Here is a 20,542-nt window from a genome sequence, read left to right on the forward strand (position 1 = left end):
TCCCAACGCAGAAAGTACGGTTGAAATAGGTATGACCATGTCGGATTAGAGTTAGTGTGCGTAATTCGACAGTATGGCCTCAGGCAGTATCCACAGTGCACACTGTGACCAGCTCTGGACAGCAATCTGAACTCGGATGCACTGGCAGTATAATTGAAAAGCCCCGCGAACTTTTATTTCATTCCTTTTGCCAGCGTGAGAGCCACCAGCATAGGTGACCACGCAGAGCTCATCAGCACATAACAATGCAGTCTCCTGAGAACGAAAAAGAGCTCAGCATGACCGCACGGGACTGGATCTTCCCTATATGGGGAGAGGATTCCGTGCTAACAGACTCCGTTCCAAAGCCAAATGAAAAAAAATTTGAAAAAATTTCCAAGCCATGATGGAGAAAGGCCACACCAGGGATCATGCAGTGCTGCGTGAAGTTAAGGAGCTCAGATAACCTACAGAAAACAAAGAGCAAACAGATGGTACGGGGTAGGGCCGAAACATGCGACTTCTACGCTGAGCTGCATGCAATTCTAGGGGTCGCCCAGTTCCCACCCTGTCCGTGGTTCTGAGGTGGGTGGTAATCTCAGCCATGCCTGAGGATTCTGCAGACGGGAAGATGAAGAGGAGGAAGAGGACGAATTCAGAGAGCACACAGCCTTCCGTTCTCCCAACATCCAGGCTTTTTTCACCGAATGGAATTACCTCCAGCCCTCAAGCAATAGCCCAGAATGATAGCCATGGATGCGACTCTGTGAGTGTACCTTTGTAAATATAAAACAGTAAAAGCAAGCTGTTTTTAATGAATCTATTGCCCTGAGGACTTGGGATGCATTCGGCCCATAGTTTATCGGAAAGTGTTACATGATTGGGATGGAGTGGAAATTCTCCAGGACATCTCATGAAGCGCTCTGGAAGGTACTCCAAAAGCCTTTGCAGAAGGTTTCGGCAGGCAGCCTTAATCCGTCCTCATGGTAGGACTCATTGACCAGCCATGCACTGTCGCAAGTATCTGGAATCATTGCATGACAAAGCCTAGCTGCGTATATGGTCGCAGTATTGCTGCCTTTAAGCACAGGATCCGTTTTATCTCGCTGTGTTATCCTCAGGAGAGTCATTCAGTTCATGTGTAATGGTAAATCAGGAATTAATTAAGGGACATGATGCATTCGACTGGCTGTTGCCTGCTCTTAAAAGAGAATCTTCCTTGCCAGGCAGCCAGGGGTGGGTGGGTAGGAAGAAATGCACTGAGCTATTTTGGCATTTGGCTAGCAGATCTTCCTGCTACCAGCCACGCGGGGGGGGGGGAAGTGGGGTGTTGTAGCAGATCTTCCATCGATAGCAGCCATGTGGGGGAGGCGTAGGTAAGGCAGTTATCCAGAGAATTGGATGGGGGGTGTTCTGCTGCGGCATGTTAACAGAAAGAGCACCTGAACGGGATTGCTTGGTATTGGGAAAGGACGGCACTGATGTAATGAAGCTGCAGAGCCGAAAGACAATGGCTATACCTGTCATGAGAATGTGCGAGGTGTTTACAACATCCATGATTGCGGTCTTGATCTGAGCAGGGTCCATGCTTGCTGTGCTATGGCGTTTGCACAGTTCAGGAAGGAAAAAAGGCACGAAACGGTAGTCTGCTGCTTTCACGGAGGGAGGGGTGAGGCTGTACCCAGAACCACCCGCGACAATGTTTTTTGCCCCATCAGGCACTGGGATCTCAACCCAGAATTCCAAGAGGCAGGGGAGACTGCGGGAATTATGGGATAGCTACGGGATAGCTACCCACAGTGCAACGCTCGGGAAATCAACGCTAGCCTTGGTACATGGACGCACACAGCCGAATTAATGTGCTTAGTGTGGCCGCGTGCACTCGACTTTATACAATCTGTTTTACAAAACCGGTTTATGTAAAAATCAGAATAATCCCATAGTGTAGATATACCCTCAGATGCGTGGGATTTTTCACAACCCTGAGCAACGTAGCTGGGTTGACCTTCCTTTTTAGTATAGCCCAACCCTCAGCCCTGAAGCCAGGACAGAGATTTAAGTCTAGAAAGAATAACACGGATTACCTCTAAATTTCTCCATGGGCAGGAGAAAAGGGAAAAAGAAAAGCCTGCAGGCATGTTAAACTGCAGCACATAGTCCATGGGCTGATTCTCTGCTCCCTATGAACTGTCTGCAAGCATGATTCCCTCACCTCTCTCCATTCCCCTGCCTCTTGAGGAAAGGCAGACATGTGAGAGCTCTCCGCACCGTCAGGATGGCTTCTCTTCCTTCTAAAGTCCCCAATATTCATTTACAAAGTGTGATGTGTTTAGCTCTAGACCACAATGCCTTTGTGTAATGCAACTTTAGATGTCCAAGACCACTATCCATGTAGAGAGACAGCTGCTGTTTTGTTCGAGGTTGCTGCCACTGCCTATTACACAGGAGATATCTTATGATCACCCCAGGTGCCTTTATTTTTGCTCTTTTGTGGTTCTCTTTACTGAAGGCGCTGGAAAACGTAGGTGGTTACTATCTGAGTGCGGGAAGTAACAGAACGGTGAGCTGGTGAGGTGGAGGAAGAACTAAGTTTTGCTTTCTGCAATAACTTCCATGCTGCCATCCCCATTTCAGTTAGCTGATATCTGTACTGTGATACCAATTCCTCTTCAGTTACAGACCCTCCAACTGGGCAGCCAGGCCAAACGATACTTTTCAGAGTCTGAGCTAGTAGCTGGAGCAGGGACTGGAAACCAGTCAATCTGGGTTACAGGCCCAGCTCTGCAAGTGACTCTGACACCTTGGGCTGTGCCTCAGTTTCCCCATTTGTAAACGAGGTGAATAAAATCTCCCTTGGGGTAGTCGTGACATTTAATGTGCTTCGAGGTAGTTGGCCGTAAGGTGCTGCGTACATGCAAACTATTATTATTTGAGTCTTGGAAATTATGACCTTTGATAAATGGTGGGTGCAGGATATTAAAGCATAAACAAGAATCCCTAAGGGGCTGCTGGCTTGATGGCAGTTAGCATCGCCTGTTGGTCATGTGCATTGCCACAAGCTTCCCAACCGCTGAGGAGGGTGTTCCTGCTAGTTCTTCGCAGTTGTAAGTACAGCAGCTGTGACGGAGGCACTGACAGGTTAAATGGGAGAGATTTAGAGCTTTGTTTTGGGCACAAACATCCTCTACCCACCCATTTCAGCTAAGGTAACATTAATAATCTGCCTTGAGCTGACAAAAGCCATGATATTTCAGCTAAGGCTGCCGCTGTGTCCTCGGCTTGGCTTGCTGAGATCTGGCAATGCAGAGTTTGCGAAGCAGATGGTGACCTTACCTGCCGTACCTCACAAGCACACAATCTTAACTCTGAACTGCCTCCATTTTTCCCTCTTGGCAGGAAACCCTTCACGTTACGTGGTGCAACTGCAGCAAGAGTTTCCCCCAAATCCTATCAAACCAGAGAAACCCTTTAACTTCAGTCAGCACCTAGGAATGATAGAAACCGCAATGAAACTTACATTTCAGACCACAGATGACATGCTTCATCTCTCAGTTAACATGTCCGCGGGACAACAGAACCAATCTCTAAATTCCCACTGAAATAAGGGGATTGTTAAAACAATATTAAGTTTTGTTTACAGTGTTGCTGTAGCCGTGTTGGACCTAGGATATTAGAGGGACAAGGAGGGGTGAGGTAATATCTTGTATTGGACCAACTTCTGACCTGAAGAGGAGCTCTGTGTAGCTCAAATGCTTGTCTCGTTCATCAACAGAAGATGGTCCAATAAAATGTATTACCCCACCCACCTTGTCTCTCTAATACAGTAAAAGTGTTGTTAACTGGCACGTTGGCGGTATGGGGAGTGCTGGTTAGTCAAAAATTCCGGTTAACTAAGAGTTATACAATTCCAATTGTCAAAGAATTAGAATACAATCAAATAAATAAAGTATAGAATAGTATACAGGTACTCACCAATCCAGTAGTCGTACTGCACTGCCAAGTGGTTGGTTTCTTGAAGCCCTTAAGCGTAGACAGGTAAAGTTTTCTATACAGTGGGTTATCTTATGACACTACATATCACTGTGGACAGCACATGGTGTACACCCAGATCACTAAATACCCTTAACACTAAAACTATACTGAACATAATTTAATCTTTCCTTGATGATTTAGAAGGCACTTCAGGATCTTGCAGTGCCTCAGGGTCATCATTATCAACATCAATTATCATTGCAGATGTAGAAGGTGTAGGAGATCGGGCCGAATCTGTAATGACATGACCCTGTGACACACCCTGGAAGCTGCTTTTTTTAATAAAACCTTGATACTATCTTGCTTACTTGTCTTCTGCCTCTTTTGCATACAAGTAGAGTGCAGAATGTGCAACTGCATAACCTCCTGGGCAGTATACTAGTCCCGGTTACTAGACTGAAGACGTGTATTGGGAGATATCAGAAATGCTGGTTAATAGAGCTTTATGGTTGATAAAGTGCCAGATAACACAGCTTTTACTAGGGTATTATATACTGTGATATGTAATAGCAGCCTCAAACACTGACGTCCTGTTCCATCCCCACACTAACCAGGACAGAGATAATATCATACTCAGACAATTAATCAGTGGGATTATCCATGCTAAAGGAGTCTGTTTAAACCAAGCCTATATAGACTAGAAGTGTGCAGCACACATGATCAACAGTAACTGCAGCTAACGAAAATTAATGGCTGTTCACAGCCAGACAACTCAGCTGTTTTAAGAGGCGGTTCTTGTTTAAAAAGTACAAGAGTAAAGACTGAACCTGCCAAAGCGTGTCAGGTTTTAAAAGTGAAACCAGGGTGACAAAGCTGCTGAAACTGGCCTCCAAACACATTTTTTCGAACACTTTAGAAGCAGCTTAACCAATTTAAGCTACTTTTGTTAAGAAAGAAAATCCAGGAGTTGGCAGGAGCCATTGGCGAAGTCCAGCTCCATTTAAAATGCTCTGGACCACAACTGAACATTCTTTGTTAAGAGGGACAAGTAATTTGGACCCAACATTTAGGGTCCACTATATAGGAGTTTTGAAAAAAGATATGAATTATTTTCAGTGATTGAAGAGATCCATAAAAAAGTATTAGTTTTAATGTTGCCATTCAACAATATATTGGAAACCCAAGCACTGCATGGCGGATACTCTGCTAGGACTTGATAATGCACCCGTAACAGTCAAGGTTTTACCATAGATTCCTGTGAAAGTGGGATCAGGTATGTAGTTTGCAAAACGAGAAACAAACCAGAAAATGAGTTGATATTAAGAGAACATGAAATTCTAGTTTCATTGTGTAAGGTGAGAGAGCATGCTGGGACAGAGCATGAACACAGGCAAGGATTTTTTGTTTTTGTTTTTTCCAATATTTGGGCCACAATTTTCAAGCCAGGGTACCTAAAGTTAGGCTCCTAAGTACAACTGAGAGGGGCTGTGCACTTCTGGTCTCTATTGCAGTTAACAGGAGCTGCAAGTGCTCAGCACATCTTTTAAAAAAAAAAATCACTCTCCCTCGACCCCCCTTTTTTGTTGTTGTGGTGCTGTGTGTGGCTTTAGTAGCTGAAGGTTTGAGAATTTTGGCCTAGATTTTTATTTTGACACAGCATCTAAACATGGTGATGGTCATATTAGACACAGCAAGACCTCCCTCTTTATGGTCTATTTGTCATTTCAGATGCCTTGAAACAGAAAGTACACATGCCATAAAGAGCTCTCCTCAGTGGACAGTGTAAACGCTCTAAGTAGAGCTGGTTGGGAATTTTTCAATGAAATAGCATTTTAGAATGAAAATGCTCATGTCAAAACCAATTGGAAATTTGATTTTAATTTTGAAAGTTTCGCATTTTGATGTTTTGGAAATGAAATGTTTCATTTCAATTCAAAACTACTTTTAGTTTAAACATTTAAGGTAATTTATAGCAAAAAAAAATTAAAGGTCAACATTTGAATGAAATGTTTTTATTGACTCAATCTGAAATTCTCCATTTGCAAAAAATTTCACAATTGATTTTTCATCTCTATTCAGGACAGAGAAAGTTTTTGAAACCTCAGAAGTCTGACAGGACAGGAACACATAATTTCCTGCCTAGCTTTGACTTTAAGCAGCCAGGAAGAGTCATCTACTTGTTAGAACATCAGACGGACTCCCAGGTTCTGATGTCATTGACAATTGCTTAATTGCTGTACGTCAGCCAGCCTGGTTGTAATCAGATCCACAGATTGTCTGAGCATGTAATGGAAGGACACACCTCCACTAATTTACCATTAGAATAATTTCACCTTTGCCAACAAGGCTTACACTGACATTTCCCTTATTAGTGTGCTAGAAGGAATGGATTTTAGTGCCTGAGAAGCCACAAAATGTGTGTTATTGAACAGAGAACTATTTATTAAATATATATCCTGATTCTGCTGGGGACAACTAATTTTTTTCAGGCCCTTCAAAGCAACACAGAAGCCAGCAGAAAAATCCCCCTCCAACAGGTAAATGCACTTACTGATAAAATACCTTCAAGTTTGACTGCATGCAGGAAAAGCTGAGTAAAAGGCTTCAGGAAACTAATCATGTGGGTGGAGAAAATTAATACACCTCATAAAAGGATTTTTAGTAACAAGGGAACAGATCACATCAGCTTGGAAAGGTTAGGGAAAGCAATTTATAGACGCTAATTAGGGCCTCTTTAATATGCTGTAATTGACAAGGTCAGTTTTATACTAAAATGGTGCAAAGAAAAGAAAACAACATGAACTGCCCTGGGACACTGCGCATTCTGAGCATAAGATTCTGCTGCAGCTTTATGGAGGTTTTCAAGGGTCATCGTAAGGGAAACACCAGCATTATAACTCTAACCTAGGAAAATATTTATTTACTTGGTATGAATACAGGGCCCAATCCTGAAGCCCTACCCAGGCAAAGCTTCCCATAGACATGAACATCTGCCTCAGGCCTCTGGCTTGGATCCATACATAAGAAACGTCACAGCATTTAGAAAAGACTCATGCTTTGTTTCAGTGAATGCTATGTCCACTATTGCTCTCCCACGTGTTCAAGTCGAGAGTTTTTTTTTTTAATAAATGTGAAGGTTTGATTTGTCTTCTGTTTGCGACTCTTTAGGTTTTGGGTTTTCAAGCTTCCCCACAAAGACCAGAAAGTTATATGAGAACTCCAACTTTTACTTTGAGAATAACTCTAAGTGGTGGGGCTTTAAGAAATAGCACCAAATTTCAAGTTACGTGAATTGGCAATACTGGACCTCCCACACTTTCCAGCAGGCACTCCAATCTGATTAGTTTACCTCCCCAGCCAACCAAGGCACTTAACAGAACAGAACCTCCTGAAGTTGCTACAAGGAAATCTCTTGCTTTGCTGTGCATGCAAGTGGGAACTGTGAGCACAAATTGTTAGCAGCTGTGCAGTTACCCAATCAGTGAGCAAATGCAGCATGTTCCAGGTATTGAGCACACATACCTTTTTCCAGGCACAACCATCCTGCATGCTTTCAGGAAAAGAGAGGCCTCAGTTTTCAGTGTCTCAGTGGTGGATTCCTATTTGATTGTCAACTATTTGGTATTATTTTCATCGTTCAGTGTTCTAGAAAGTATTGATTGGGTCACAATCCTGGAGACTGAAGTCTTCCATTCACAAACTAGGTATAGCCTTGGGAATGGCTGTCTAAGTTTCATTCACACTGTCCTGCCAGTGAGTTTAACCATGGATTTGGAAGGACTACCTCCAAAAGTGAGCAAGAAACTCATTCTGTCAGGTACTTCTACTCCAACTTGTGCATGAATTAAATCAAATCCACTAAAGCCCTAGAAGTTGTCTCCATTGCCTTCTTTAATTAGGTCCTATTTAGAATTTCTCCCTTGGAGAGAATGTACTTATGTTCACCTTCCACCAGGGCCGTCCTTAGCCATAGGCAGAATAGGCAGCCGCCTAGGGCACCACTAGGTCTGGGGGCACCGCTCTGCTGGGAGCCCGGACAGACGGGAAGCAGTGGAGCATGTAAGAGCCGGGCCGCTGGGTCCTAGAGAGAGCTGAATGTAGCACAGTCTGAGGGAGGGGATTGGCTGCTGTGGTCTCTGGGAAGGAGTGGGGGAAGGAACTCACCTGTAGGGTGACCAGATGTCCCAACTGTATAGGGACAGTCCCAATTTTTGAGTTTTTTTTCTTATATAGGCTCCTATTCCCCCCACCCCTGTCCCGATTTTTCACACTTGCTGTCTGGTCACAGGTGGGGTAATTGGTACCTATATAAGACAAAGCCCCAAATATCGGACTGGCCCTATAAAATCAGGACATCTGGATCTGGTCACCCTAGCTGGGAGCGCGTCTCTCCCCCGGGCTGGCAGTGATCCATCTCATCCGGGGGGAGCTGCACAGGGCAGGATGAGCTGCTGTGGCTCCATGGGTGCCCCATCCCTGAGATCAGATGCTGCTAGCTAACTTCACCATGGTTGTGTTGGGCTGGCGGTGGTGCCCATTGGCGTGTGATCGGACCTGAGGGTTTGCTGCTGCTGTTGCCACTCTGCACCCAAAGAGGTGGATTTTGGGGTCCTGCAGTTTTTCCACCTATCTCCTCCTCTACTGCAGCTGTTGGACCAGCAGGCTGGGGGGTGAGCCAAGCATGAAGCAGTACTGCGTTGCCATTTAGATTGTCATTTAACAAATTTGTTCACCAAAAATGCTTGCTAACAATCCTGAATTCAATTTCAATATTTTTTTTTTAAAAAAATCAATATCTTAGCCAAAACAGAAAATTAAGTTGTTGACAATTATTTGTGACAAGTTTGGTATGGGGAAGGGAGTGGGCCAGTTTTCATCAGAGAAACAAAAAAATGTTGACTGACTTTCCTATAGCCCTGTTACTGCTAAATAGAGCCCTCCAACAACTGTAATATGCTCATCTCCTTACTAATGTATAGAGCAGGGTTGGCAACCTACGGCACACGTGCAAAGGTGCACGCAAGCTGATTTTTGATGGCATGCAGCGTGGGCTGAGCGGCTCAGCCCCACTGCTCTGGGGTTCGGCTGCTGCCCCTTGCCACCCGGGTCCCGGGGTCCCAGGCGCCAGGCCCCACTCAGCACCACTGCTGGCCTGGGACCCCCAAGGAACCCCAGGCTGGCAGCAGGCTGAGCAGGCCGACGGCTGATACCCTGGCTGAGCCACTCAACCTGCTTGTGGCCTGGGGTTCCATTCACTCAGTCAGCTGGTAGCAGGGCTGAGCAGGACTAAATTCAATGAAATAGGAAAACAAGAGCAACTAATGACAAAGTGCAAGAACTAGAGCAGTGGTCCCCAACCTTTTTCGTCTGGCGGGCTGCCAGATGAAGGGCCGTGGGGGTGGACGAGCATCTGCCGAAATGCCGCCAAAATTCAGTGGCATTTCAGTGGCAACGCCTCTGGATGACGCTGCTTGTTGGCGGCAAGCGGTGTCATCCAGAGGCTTTGCTCCGAAATGCCGCCGAATTTCGGCGGATACAGATGCTCCCGCTGGCCAGTACGCGGGTGCACTGAGAGGCCCCAGCGGGCGCCATGGCACCCTGAGCACCGTGTGGGGACCCCTGAACCTAGAGAGCATCCTGAAGCACGGCGATCATTTTGATTTAAATGGACTTGAACTGTATGAAGAATTGAGTATACTGTCATCAATGTTGCCACATGCAAAATCGATGATGGACATTGTACAGTTTACTCATACCAGCAAACTTGTTGACATATATCCTAATGTGTACATTGCCACTCATATTCTACTGACAATTCCTGTAACAGTAGCATCAGGAGAACGGAGTTTCTCAAAACTAAAGCTTCATTAAAAACTATCTCCGCTCTACAAGGAGTCAGGAACACTTGATTGGTCTTGCTATTCTTGCAATCAAACAAGACATCACTTTGTCTTTGTCATACAATGACATTATTACTGATTTTGCAGCCAAACAAGCCAGAAAGATTGCTTTTCATTAAAAACAAATCCTTGTTTCAATACCTCTTCATATACATTTCCAATAAAATGTTGACAAAATAAAAAAATTATACTATTTGCATCATTCTGTCAAATCAGAATTTTGTCTATAGTGCTACCTCTTTAGTGTTAGTCCATCAGCATTACAGTGTGCTTAATTAAGTTAAACTGGTTTTAATAACATGCATGTGGCAAGTTTTCCAATAGTGTAAGCTTATGTTTGTGTTGCTAAGAGCAAGACAGGCACAGGGGCACCAGCTTAATAATCCCGCCTAGGGCACCATAAATCCTAAGGACGGCCCTGCCTTCCACCATGGAAGCTGGGCTGGCTACTCACCCTTTCACAAAAAGTGAAACCAGCTTGTAGGGACTGTCATCCTGCAAGAATACTTTCCATTCCAAAGCTACTCACAGCCGCTTTCACAGTGAAACCAACAAAAGCACGGTACCTGCTCTCCAGAGTGCATTTCTGAAGTTCCAGATGCTGGCCAGAAAGTTATTAGAACTCAGCACAGCTGGACATCTGCTATGATGTCAGTAGGAAGGAAAACTTTCAGATAACACTGGGAAGGGTGGGTGGGTGGTTCCCAGTTAACCCACAGGGCAAGTAAATGAGTAGCAGGGAGAGCAGTGTATAGGGGCTATATATAGTTCCACAGAGGCCAATTATGTCAGCCTCGATTGTTTGTCCAGTTTTCTACCACGCACTGCTGTGCTCTCCTACTGCTCCTTATGCAAGGAAGAATCCCCTGTAAAAAGTCTGCAAGCCCACTCCCTTATTTTGTAAATCTCTGCTGAAAAGCCACCTATGCCATGACACTCCGAACAAGGCAGCTGGTGTGCTGCCCATTAGGCTGATCACAAGTCGCTGTTTTGTCTTAAACATTAATAGTAAGCCCTTTCTGGGCAGAAACTGGTTTTAGTTCATGTTTGTAAGAGTCTAGCACAATGGAGCCCTGGCCTCTAGACATGACTGCAGTGCAAACATTGGTAGCTATTTGTAAGAGGAAATGGTAAAGATCAGCTGCATTTCTCGTTCTAATCCAGGTATAACTTTCTTTAACAAATACCTTTTGGGATAACACTTTGACAACTGAGCAAAACAGCTGCTGCTGCTTTCAGTGTAAAAGTAAAAGAAGCCAGAAAAGGTAAAGACCTGTTAAATCACCCAGTCTATCCCCTCGAGCACATGCAGGATTGTTCCCTAAAGGATACTTCATGATTTTTCATCCAGTCTAGTTTCATGCTACAAGTCTTCTACCACTTCCCTTGGGAGGTTATTCCACAGCTTAATAGATCTCCCTGCTAACCTGATATTCAGTCTAAATTTTCCCCTCCCTATCTTCACTGTTACTCCTAGTAATACCCTTTTGTTCCGCTTTGCAAATGTCAAATGTATAAACTGCAAGAGGAGGAATTTAAACCATTGTGTTCCCCAACCTAACTTCTCAGCCTCATGATCATTTTTATTGATCTTCTCTCGAACAGCAGGAGCTGCCATAAAAATAAGAACATCTGGCGGTGGCCCCTAAAAGTCAGCTGAAAACTGATGAAGCAAAATTCTGCATCCTAAAACAGGTGTAGGGCATTTGCCGAGGATCTGGCTCTGTTTGTTCTAAACTATTAAGAATTCCTCTGCCAGGGAATTCTATACTTGGCAGCTGCAGTTAGATTCCATCTACCCTTCGTACTGACTACTCAGGAAGGACAAAAGGGACCAGAATAGGGACAAACCTGGTCTGTAAACTATTTTTAGACTTGAAAAATGAATACAGTACAACCCCATTGAGTTGAAGTATTCCAGAGGCATCTGAAATATTCAGCTAAATGGGGAAGCAAATGTTGCATTGGGGATATGATTCCTCTGCATTCCTTCCCCCCAGCCCCAGCCTTCAGTTAGTTAAGGGATTCAGTATAATACAATTTCTTTGATTTTTCCAGCTAACATTGAAAGTGCCTTTTTCACATGTGGTCTGATTTGAATTAGTGTGCTAGGAAGCGACGAGTAAGAGGAACATCCTGCCACATGGGCCGAGCCAAAGAAAAGGGGTCAGAGTGGTAACACTACATTTAAAGAGATCAGACATGGATTTTCCCATTAAACAGAAGAGTTTCAAGCCCCAAACTGCATGCCCACCTCCTCCTCCCCATACAACCAGTGGGGTATGCCTGTGTGCAACGTGAAACTGCTTTCTAGAGGACCAGTGAGTTTCAGGGTCAGAGCGATTAGCAGGTGTCCATAGATGGTCATCTTCCCTGTAGACACCTCCATCAGCTACAGCTAGGAAGGGAATATTAAAGGGCCAGGATATAAGCCAATTCACCATGCAGTTGATCCACTTCACTGCCCATGCACAACTGGGGACTTTTCCCAGGTATATGGCCAACATTCTGGATATCAGAACCCAGCTGGGCAGGCTGGTGTGCTGTGTTCAGATCTCTTTCCTAGATGGAAGTGGCCTTGGCGCTACAAGCTAAACTAAGACCAGATGCCAAGGTGACCAGGTACGCTTTTCAGAACAATCTCTCTCAATTTCAAAGCTCTTGACAGAGCTGGTCAGGAATTTTTCAATAAAATGTTTGTCAGATAATGCCTTTCTGTCAAAAACTGACCCTTTTGGCAGGAACGTCTCAACTTTAATTTTTGTCAGGAAAGATTTCACCGCCCCAGAGCTGAAATTCAGGTCAGAATGTACGTGTACGAGACACACTGTCAGAAGAGCCAACAGCTCAGTGGTTACAGTACTCATGTTTGATTCAGAGCAAGGTCTTGAGCCTGTGCCTCTGCACTCCCTAACCACTCGACATTCGGCTATTCTGGGCTGGGTTTTCATGAACAATTTTGAAAGCTCTCAGTTGCAGTGATACACAATGGGCACTTTTTTTTTTTTAATCTCTACAATTTCCACCCAGCTCTACTCGTCTCAGTACATTAGAGACTGCAGTAAAGTTTCAGATCAGAATATTACATGGCCAGACTCGTTTGATCTTCCTCTATTTGAGTCAGTCACAATGTATTTTCTATTGTGTGTGCGCACACCACTACTCTCTCTGGGGTGGATTAGCCAATCTGCTCAAGAATTTGATAGTCACTCTCAACTCTTTGAAGGTTAGGGGGGAAAAAAAAGGCTTGATACCCATGACATCTAATGGGGATTCTTTAGTTCATATGATGGGGGTGGGGGGAAATAGATCTTTGGAACTCAAGGGCATAGGACATGTTTCATATTTGATACCACACATGGATAGTTTAGATGGCATCCATGATGTAGTTTTCAGTCACGGATTTGTTACACTTGAGTACGATCCAACAAGGAAAGACATTTTAGACAAGCTGTCTCGGAGACAGGCATAAGGAGTGAGTTTCCTCTCAGACCCAAACAACCCTCAAGTTCCCCCAAGGATCTGTACTGGGACCTGTGCTGTTCAACATATCCATTAATGATCTGGAAAAGGGGGTGACCAGTGAAGTGGCAAAACTTGAAGATGATACAAAATTATTCAAGATAGTTAAGCAAATCAGACTGTGAGGAACTACAGAGGGAGCTCACAAAACTGGGTGATTGGACAACAAAATGGCAGATGAAATTCAATGTTGTTAAGTGCAAAGTAATGCACATTGAAAAAAATAATCCCAACTATACATATACAACAATGGCTCTAAATCACCTGTTATCACCCAAGAAAGAGACCTTGGAGTCGTTATGGATAGTTCTACAAAAACTTCCGCTCAGTGCACACCAGTGATCAAAAAGACTAACCGGGTGTTTGGATCTATTAGGAAAGGGATAGACAATAAGACTGAAAATAACAAATGCCACTATATAAATTCATGGTGTGCCCATCTCTCAAATACTGTGTCCAGTTCGGGTCACCTCATCTCAAAAAGGAAATAGTGGAACAGGAAAAGGCTCAGAGAAGGGCAACAAAGATGATCAAGGGAATGGAATGACTTTCATACCAGGAGAGACTAAAAATATTAGGGCTGTTCATCTTAGGAAAGAAACAATTAAGCGGACCATATGATAGAGGTCTATAAAATCATGTATGGTGTAGAGAAGTGTTATTTACCCTTTCCCACAATACAAAAACCAGGGGTCACCCGATGAAATTAATAGGCAGCAGGTTGAACACAAACAAGAGAGAGAACTTTTTCCACACAACTAACCTGTGGAACTCATTGCTGTGGGATGTTGTGATGGCCAAAAGTCTAACTGGGCTCAAAAAAAGAACTGGATAAGTTCATGGCAGATGCAACCCCATGCTCAAGATAACTTGAAACCTCAGACTGTCAGAAGCCAGGAGTGGAAGACAGGGGAGGTCACCCCACAATTGCCCTGTTCTGTACACTCCCACAGAAGCAACGGTCAGAGACAAGATGCTGGACAAGATGACCATGGTCTGACCCAGTCCAGCAGCTCTTATGCTCTTAACCCCCAACCTCTATGATCCAAAGCCAGCAGGTGCGGAGATACTGAGGTCCTTAACAATATTGCTGGCCTTTGTCCTCTTCTAGCATCGAAACTCAGTAGGCAGAAGTCCAGACATATTGTGTGAGACAGGAACACTACCCTATTTAATGAAAGTATTTCATGTCACTCACAGCTGGACAATCAGTTTAAAATATACAGAACAGCAATACAAGGGGCTGTCACCTACCTGCCACCACCAAAGGATGCCAGCCAGGCAGCAACTAACTTACTACTTATGTCATATGTCATAGGATCTAATGGACTAGTTTTCATAGTACAAAACCACCACAGTTATTCATAATTGCTCTCATAGTTAGCATTCTCCAAGAAGCCAATTATTCGTGAAACAGAGTCAGGGTTGAGAAACTGTGGCTCAGTAGCGGGGGCGGCTGTAACCCAGTTAAACTCGCAGAGTGAAAATACGCATACGTAAGTCAGTCTCCAAAGGATTACTATAGGTCTGCCCAGACCCACCTGCTAAGGGTCAGACTGGGATTCCATGCACAAAAGCAGTGCAGTGTATACTGCTTTGCCAAATGCACTACAGAGATATGAAAGAGACCGCTCTACAGGAAATCCAATCTATCCCAGACTCAACCACTGTCACATCCATTAGGTACAATATGCCTTTATGAGGGGCTAAAAGGAATACAAGAAGGTATCTCAGAGAGAGCATCCATGGGAGGACTTTTGGGGAAATTCCTTGCAGAGCAGGCCAGGTTACCTCTCCCTCCTCCACCATACACACACCTTAAACCCCTGTGCAGAAGCCAAAGAAGCCAATCTCAGTCTCTATCCATGCACACCTTAAGTGTGCGACTACCACTACAATCCCCAAAAGGGGGTGGGATGGGAAAAGGGAGAAATACACCAGCTGGCAGAGCTGGGGAAGCACACGCTGCCACATGCAAGAGAGGAGAGTGCTCCTACTCAGACAGTCTAGGCTAGAGATTAGAAACCACAATATAAACCTGCATTGGCAGAGCTAAGATGAAACTCAGCAAGGTTCCAGGCATCTCCACTTATCCATGTAAGTGCCAGTAGACTAGATACAGCTTCTGCTACGACAGGACAATACTCCGGTCAGCAGCTGCCAGGGTTGTTTCTTGCTCCTTAGCATGGGAATTTCAATTCTGGTTTTCAGTACAGTTAGTAAGAGAAATTGTTCAGACAGTTTCCTTGACCACAGACAGCCCAGTGGAGCTAGATTAAAGTCACATACATGAGAGGTGACGACTGTAGTACTGGGCGACAGGGGAAGGCTGGAGTAAATACAACACGTTGCTTTAGGGGAAGGCCAGGTCAGGGTATATTCTGCTACTGATAGGTATCCCCATGAATGGCAAACATTGTCATAGCTTAGCTACTATGCCAGGGGATTGGGAGTCAAGCTGATTGGGGTTCTATTTCCAGCTCTGACACCGATTTGCTTTAGGACCTTAGGCAGGTCACTCTACCACCCTGTGCCTCAATTCCTCCATCTCTGAAGTGGAAAGAGACACTGACACACCTCCCAGGGTGCTGGGAGGCTTCTTTTATCCAGGCGTCCAGCACTTTAAGAACTGCCTGCAGAAGTCCAGAGTAAAAGGAATTGGTAGCTCCCCTGCCATGTGGGGCAGAAGTACACTAGGCCAGGTGCACCTGACCCTGCATGGGAGGGTTGGACAGAGTGAAAGGAGCCTCCCCCTCAGGCAGGATCTAGCCTGCACTCCCATAACGTACTTGGACCACCTTCTGACATCAGTCTAAGGAAGTGTAACTTTCCACACAGACCGCACCACCTTAGCCTGTCCGTGCTGCTGGGCCTGGTGCCTTCACTGCAGGAAATGCCAGCCCATAGAGGCAGTGCTTCTGTACAGGCACCACCGGAGGTGGCCCTGCACACTGCATGGAGGTACAGCAGGTTCATAGGTTGCCAAACCATAAGGACTTTGCCACACACAGGCACCCCCAGCAAATCCTACCTTCCTCCACATCATTCCTCAGCGACGCCTCAAGCAAAGCAACGCTGGCCTCAAAAGACACCTTCTTGCGGCTCACAGTGCTCCTCCTCTTCTCATGCTTCCGCTTCTTGTGCTGCATCTCCTTCTCGTACTGCGCCCACTTCTTCAGCTGCTGAGCCCTGCGCTTCTGAGCTGTCCGCAGCCGCTCCAACGTGGGCACCTTATCCAGCAGCTGGAGTTCTGTCAGGAGATCCGCGTGGGCATCCATTGGCTCTGCTGGGAAAGATGGAGGGCAGCCCCAGGATGGCCCTGCTGGAGCGATATCCCACAGTAGGTGCTCTGCGCATCAGCAGCCCAGCACTATATTAGCATCCTGGGGCTGAGCTGTGATTGGTGCATCCTAAACTCCAAGGAGCACATGGTGGAACCCTGAGAAGAGAAGGAGGGAACAAGGCTAAGTCTCCAACAGTCCCATTCAGAAAAGTCACCATTCCCAGCCCAATGGAAAAAAATCCTCTCCTGATAACAGCTACCATCTTAAAGAGGTTTTCATTTTGCTGCCATTGTAACCCAGGCCTGCTTGGTGTGGTGCTCTGTCCCCCTCTAGTGACACCGAGACCATCTAGAGATTAATGAGTCCGCTACAGCCTTAGTGAAGAGGCATGTGGCTTGAGGCTCACGCACTAAGTTTGAAAGGTCCCAGGTTCGATCCCATTCACCAACAGCCAGAATCTGATGGTGTTACACCATGTCAAAGTTTTCAACTACAAAACTTGGTAATGCGGTGTGGAATTGTCACCTGCCAGCTGGAAGGGACCTAGTGAAACCCACTTGAAGATGTCGTAGTTTGAGTTGGGGCGAATTGCACATCAGAGCACCAGGAAGCTCCCTGAGGCCATGACTCACCTATGGGCGCCTCTGGCATAACACAAAGTACCCACTTAATCTGACCCTGGTCAGATCCCCAGCCTCCCTGTACTTGAGGCACGAGGGGAGTTAGTTTCACCTCTTACAGCAGCCCACCTCTTTATGACAGCTCTAGATTGCCTCCAGCCTGATGAAGCTATTGCCAGTTGTGTTACAGTCGTTTCTAGCAGCCCCATTGCCGATCTGAGCCTCACTGGGCTAGACCAGTGGCTCCCAAACTTGTTCCGCTGCTTGGTGAAAAGCCCCTGGTGGGCCGGGCTGGTTTGTTTACCTGCTGCATCTGCAGGTTTGGCCGATCGCGGCTCCCAGTGGCCGTGGTTTGTCGCTCCAGGCCAATGGGAGCTGCTGGAAGCAGCAGCGAGTATGTCCCTCGGCCCGCACCACTTCCAGTGGCTCCCATTGGCCTGGAACAGCGGTCACTGGGAGCCGTGATCGGCCGAACCTGCGGACGCGGCAGTAAACAAATCGGGCGGCCCACCAGGGGCTTTGCCTACACAAGCGGCAGAACAAATTTGGGAACTACTGGGCTAGACACTCTACAAAAACATACAGCAAGTGTCCCTGTCCTGCAGAACTTACAACAAGGTAGTAAGACAAAAAGCAGAATATAAAATACAGGCACAGAGCACGTCAGTGGCAGAGTCAGGAACAGTATCTAGGTCTGAGACCCAGTCCAGTGCCCCAGCCACTAGACAAAGTGGCCTCGAGTGTCAAAATAAGACAAAAACTAGAGATTGAAGACCTACGAAGTCATCCAATTCATCCCCTGAGGCCAATGCAGGACGGACGCACATGCAGTGACAATCAAGGTGCCAATGTTACCTCTCCTCACCTCTGTTTGTTGTATCCACCAATGACTTCACCTTAGTGCCACTGTACACTGAGGCAGGGCCTGTCTGCATTGTGTGTGCAGCACCCAGCACAGTTAGGCTCTAAATCCCAAACTGGGGCTTTAGAGGTGCTACCACAAAACAAAACACAGCTAAGTGTTTTGCTACTGACAGACCTAATGAATTGGGAAACTGTTTTTTTAAGTGACAGGATTTTTATCTCCTAACCGCTTACAGCCCATAGGGGTATGACAGAATGTGGGGATTTCACACCTGAACCTGCACACTGAACCAACTAGCTCCCCCTGGAGACAGCTGACGGGGGTAATTAAAGATAATTAGCTAATCAGGCTGATGGGCTGGGTGAGCAACCAAGCCAATTAGCCCATCAGCTTAAGGCTAATCAAGAGGCCCAGGAAGGAAATGCCAGGAAGAAAGGAACAGCCATACTCAATATACTGCACATCCCTCTACAGGAGATGAATTTGAGATACAGTTAATGAGGCACAAACAAGTTGCCTCAGTGATGAGTTGGTTCTGCTAAACGTACCAATACACAGCATATAGGGTTGCAAAGTCCCAACCTAGATCCAAAACCTGTCAAAATTAAGGTATATTTACAGGCCACTATGTTAAAGCCGCATATTAAAAGAGCTGGTCAAGTTTCCTATCACCATCCTTCCCTCCAAACTTCGTCCAAGCAAGTCTGACCACATCAGATACTGGGGGTTCGTTATGCAAAATTTGCAAATGCCTGAAAATTTGGAGGGTTGTAATCAAATGGTGACAGAAGCTGGCAGGAACATTCCTCGCGCACCCGCCACTTCAAAACAGAGAAAGATCAGCATTGCTGCTAAGCAGAAGTGGTGCTAAAAGCCTCATGGCCCTGTGGGACAGACAGCACTTGCAAACACAAAGGCAGTCTGAAACAGATCTAGTAAGTCCTCGAGGCAGCTTCAATCATAGTCAAACCAAATTATGTAGAGGCATGTGCCTCTGCTAGACCTCAGCCCCCTTTGGATAACACAAGCCAGTCCAGCCAAGCATTATTTATCCATGCCCTCAAAGATGTTTCTGAAGAATAAATTCTTCCCCTTTGGAATGCACCAGATTGTACCAAATGGTGGATAGTTTCACAAGGTTTATCCGTGGAAGGGTACCCCTTGGCCTCTTACAACAGCTCTATCATCTCCATCCACCTTCCTGCAAATACCTCCAGAGGCCTATGATAAAGGATTCAACCCCTCCTATAAATACCTCCGCAGACTCTAAACAAGACATTTCACTTCCTCTGCAAGTTACTCATGCTGAAAGCTGGAACCCTGCGTTCCAATACAAATCTAACTTACAGAAAAGATAAAGCATGTAGGTTGGCCCTGGGCTGCTATGGTTGAAAGAGTCATGTGCAGAGACACCAGAATAAGGCCTAAGTGCTGCTTGAATGGCACATGTGAGCCTGAGTTTGTGGGCTTCAGTCGGAGTGGAACACAAGGTCAAAGGCACCTGAGAGTAGTACATGATTCTACCCTTCTGAGAGCATTCCTTGGAGGGGTCTAGTCTAGCAATGTTTTAGCTAACCCTGAAGATTTGAAAGCTCAGTGTATTTAATAACTGGATGGTTTAAGAGGTAACAGCAAGGGCCGCTTCTCGACGTCGCCCATTGCCAAACAGAAGCCACTTTTCATGATTGTTTAGTAAAAGTTCTGTCCATCCCTACAAAAATGGCTCAAGCAGCAAGGGCCTGATTCTGCAGGTCTGTTAAAGCAAGTGGAAGTGGAAGTCAGTGGGTCCACTTGCCTGAGGCATAGCTACTCCCAGGAGAAAGGTTTGCAGGATTGTACCCTGGAAGTGCCAGAGGAAACAGCACATTTAGAAGGAAAAGGAGGGAGCTGGGAGGGGGGGAAGCTTGCTCTGCCATTGCCTGACTTTGCCTGCTTTCTGAATAAGTTTTAGTCTCCTGTAGCTCTTACACTGGCGCAAGAACAAGAAACAAACAAAACAGAACAGAGGAACTTATGACAGAAGACAAAGAGGCTGTGCTTTGCCAGCCACGCCTCAAACATGGCTTTAAAAAGCAGCAGCAGCCTGCAAGTTATTGTGAGGCAGCTGCGACTACTAGAAATACTAGCTCCTCCTCGAGCACCAGAGACCTGCTATAAGTTTACAAGCATTGAAAGGTGGCAGAACTGGACCTATTTCAGTGCTACTCATTAGAACACTGTAGTCCACAAAGCCCTACATGGATTTTGGCTCTGCAGCTCGGGCTGCTTGTTTTCAAATGACCTAGTTTCTTTCACTGTGCAAAAAAAAAAAAAAATTGGTTTTTTTTGCACATTGATTTTTCTTTGCACAACCTGGTCAGTCTAATTATAGCACAGCCAGGGCAAGGCCTAAATGTTCAT

General features: G+C 45.7%; 1 protein-coding gene across 1 annotated transcript in view; it reads right to left on the reverse strand.

Annotated features, from left to right (window-relative positions):
- The window catches only part of PPP1R16B (protein phosphatase 1 regulatory subunit 16B), a 99,747-nt gene that overhangs the window by 63,037 nt on the left and 16,168 nt on the right, over window positions 1-20,542 (reverse strand). The window contains exon 2 of the mRNA XM_032774335.2: window positions 16,405-16,812. Within this exon, the coding sequence (XP_032630226.1) occupies window positions 16,405-16,651 (247 nt within the window). The 5' untranslated portion in view covers window positions 16,652-16,812. The remainder of the gene's footprint in view (window positions 1-16,404; window positions 16,813-20,542) is intronic.

The sequence above is a fragment of the Chelonoidis abingdonii genome, chromosome 14, assembly GCF_003597395.2.
Source record: "Chelonoidis abingdonii isolate Lonesome George chromosome 14, CheloAbing_2.0, whole genome shotgun sequence".
Lineage (NCBI taxonomy): Eukaryota > Metazoa > Chordata > Testudines > Testudinidae > Chelonoidis > Chelonoidis abingdonii.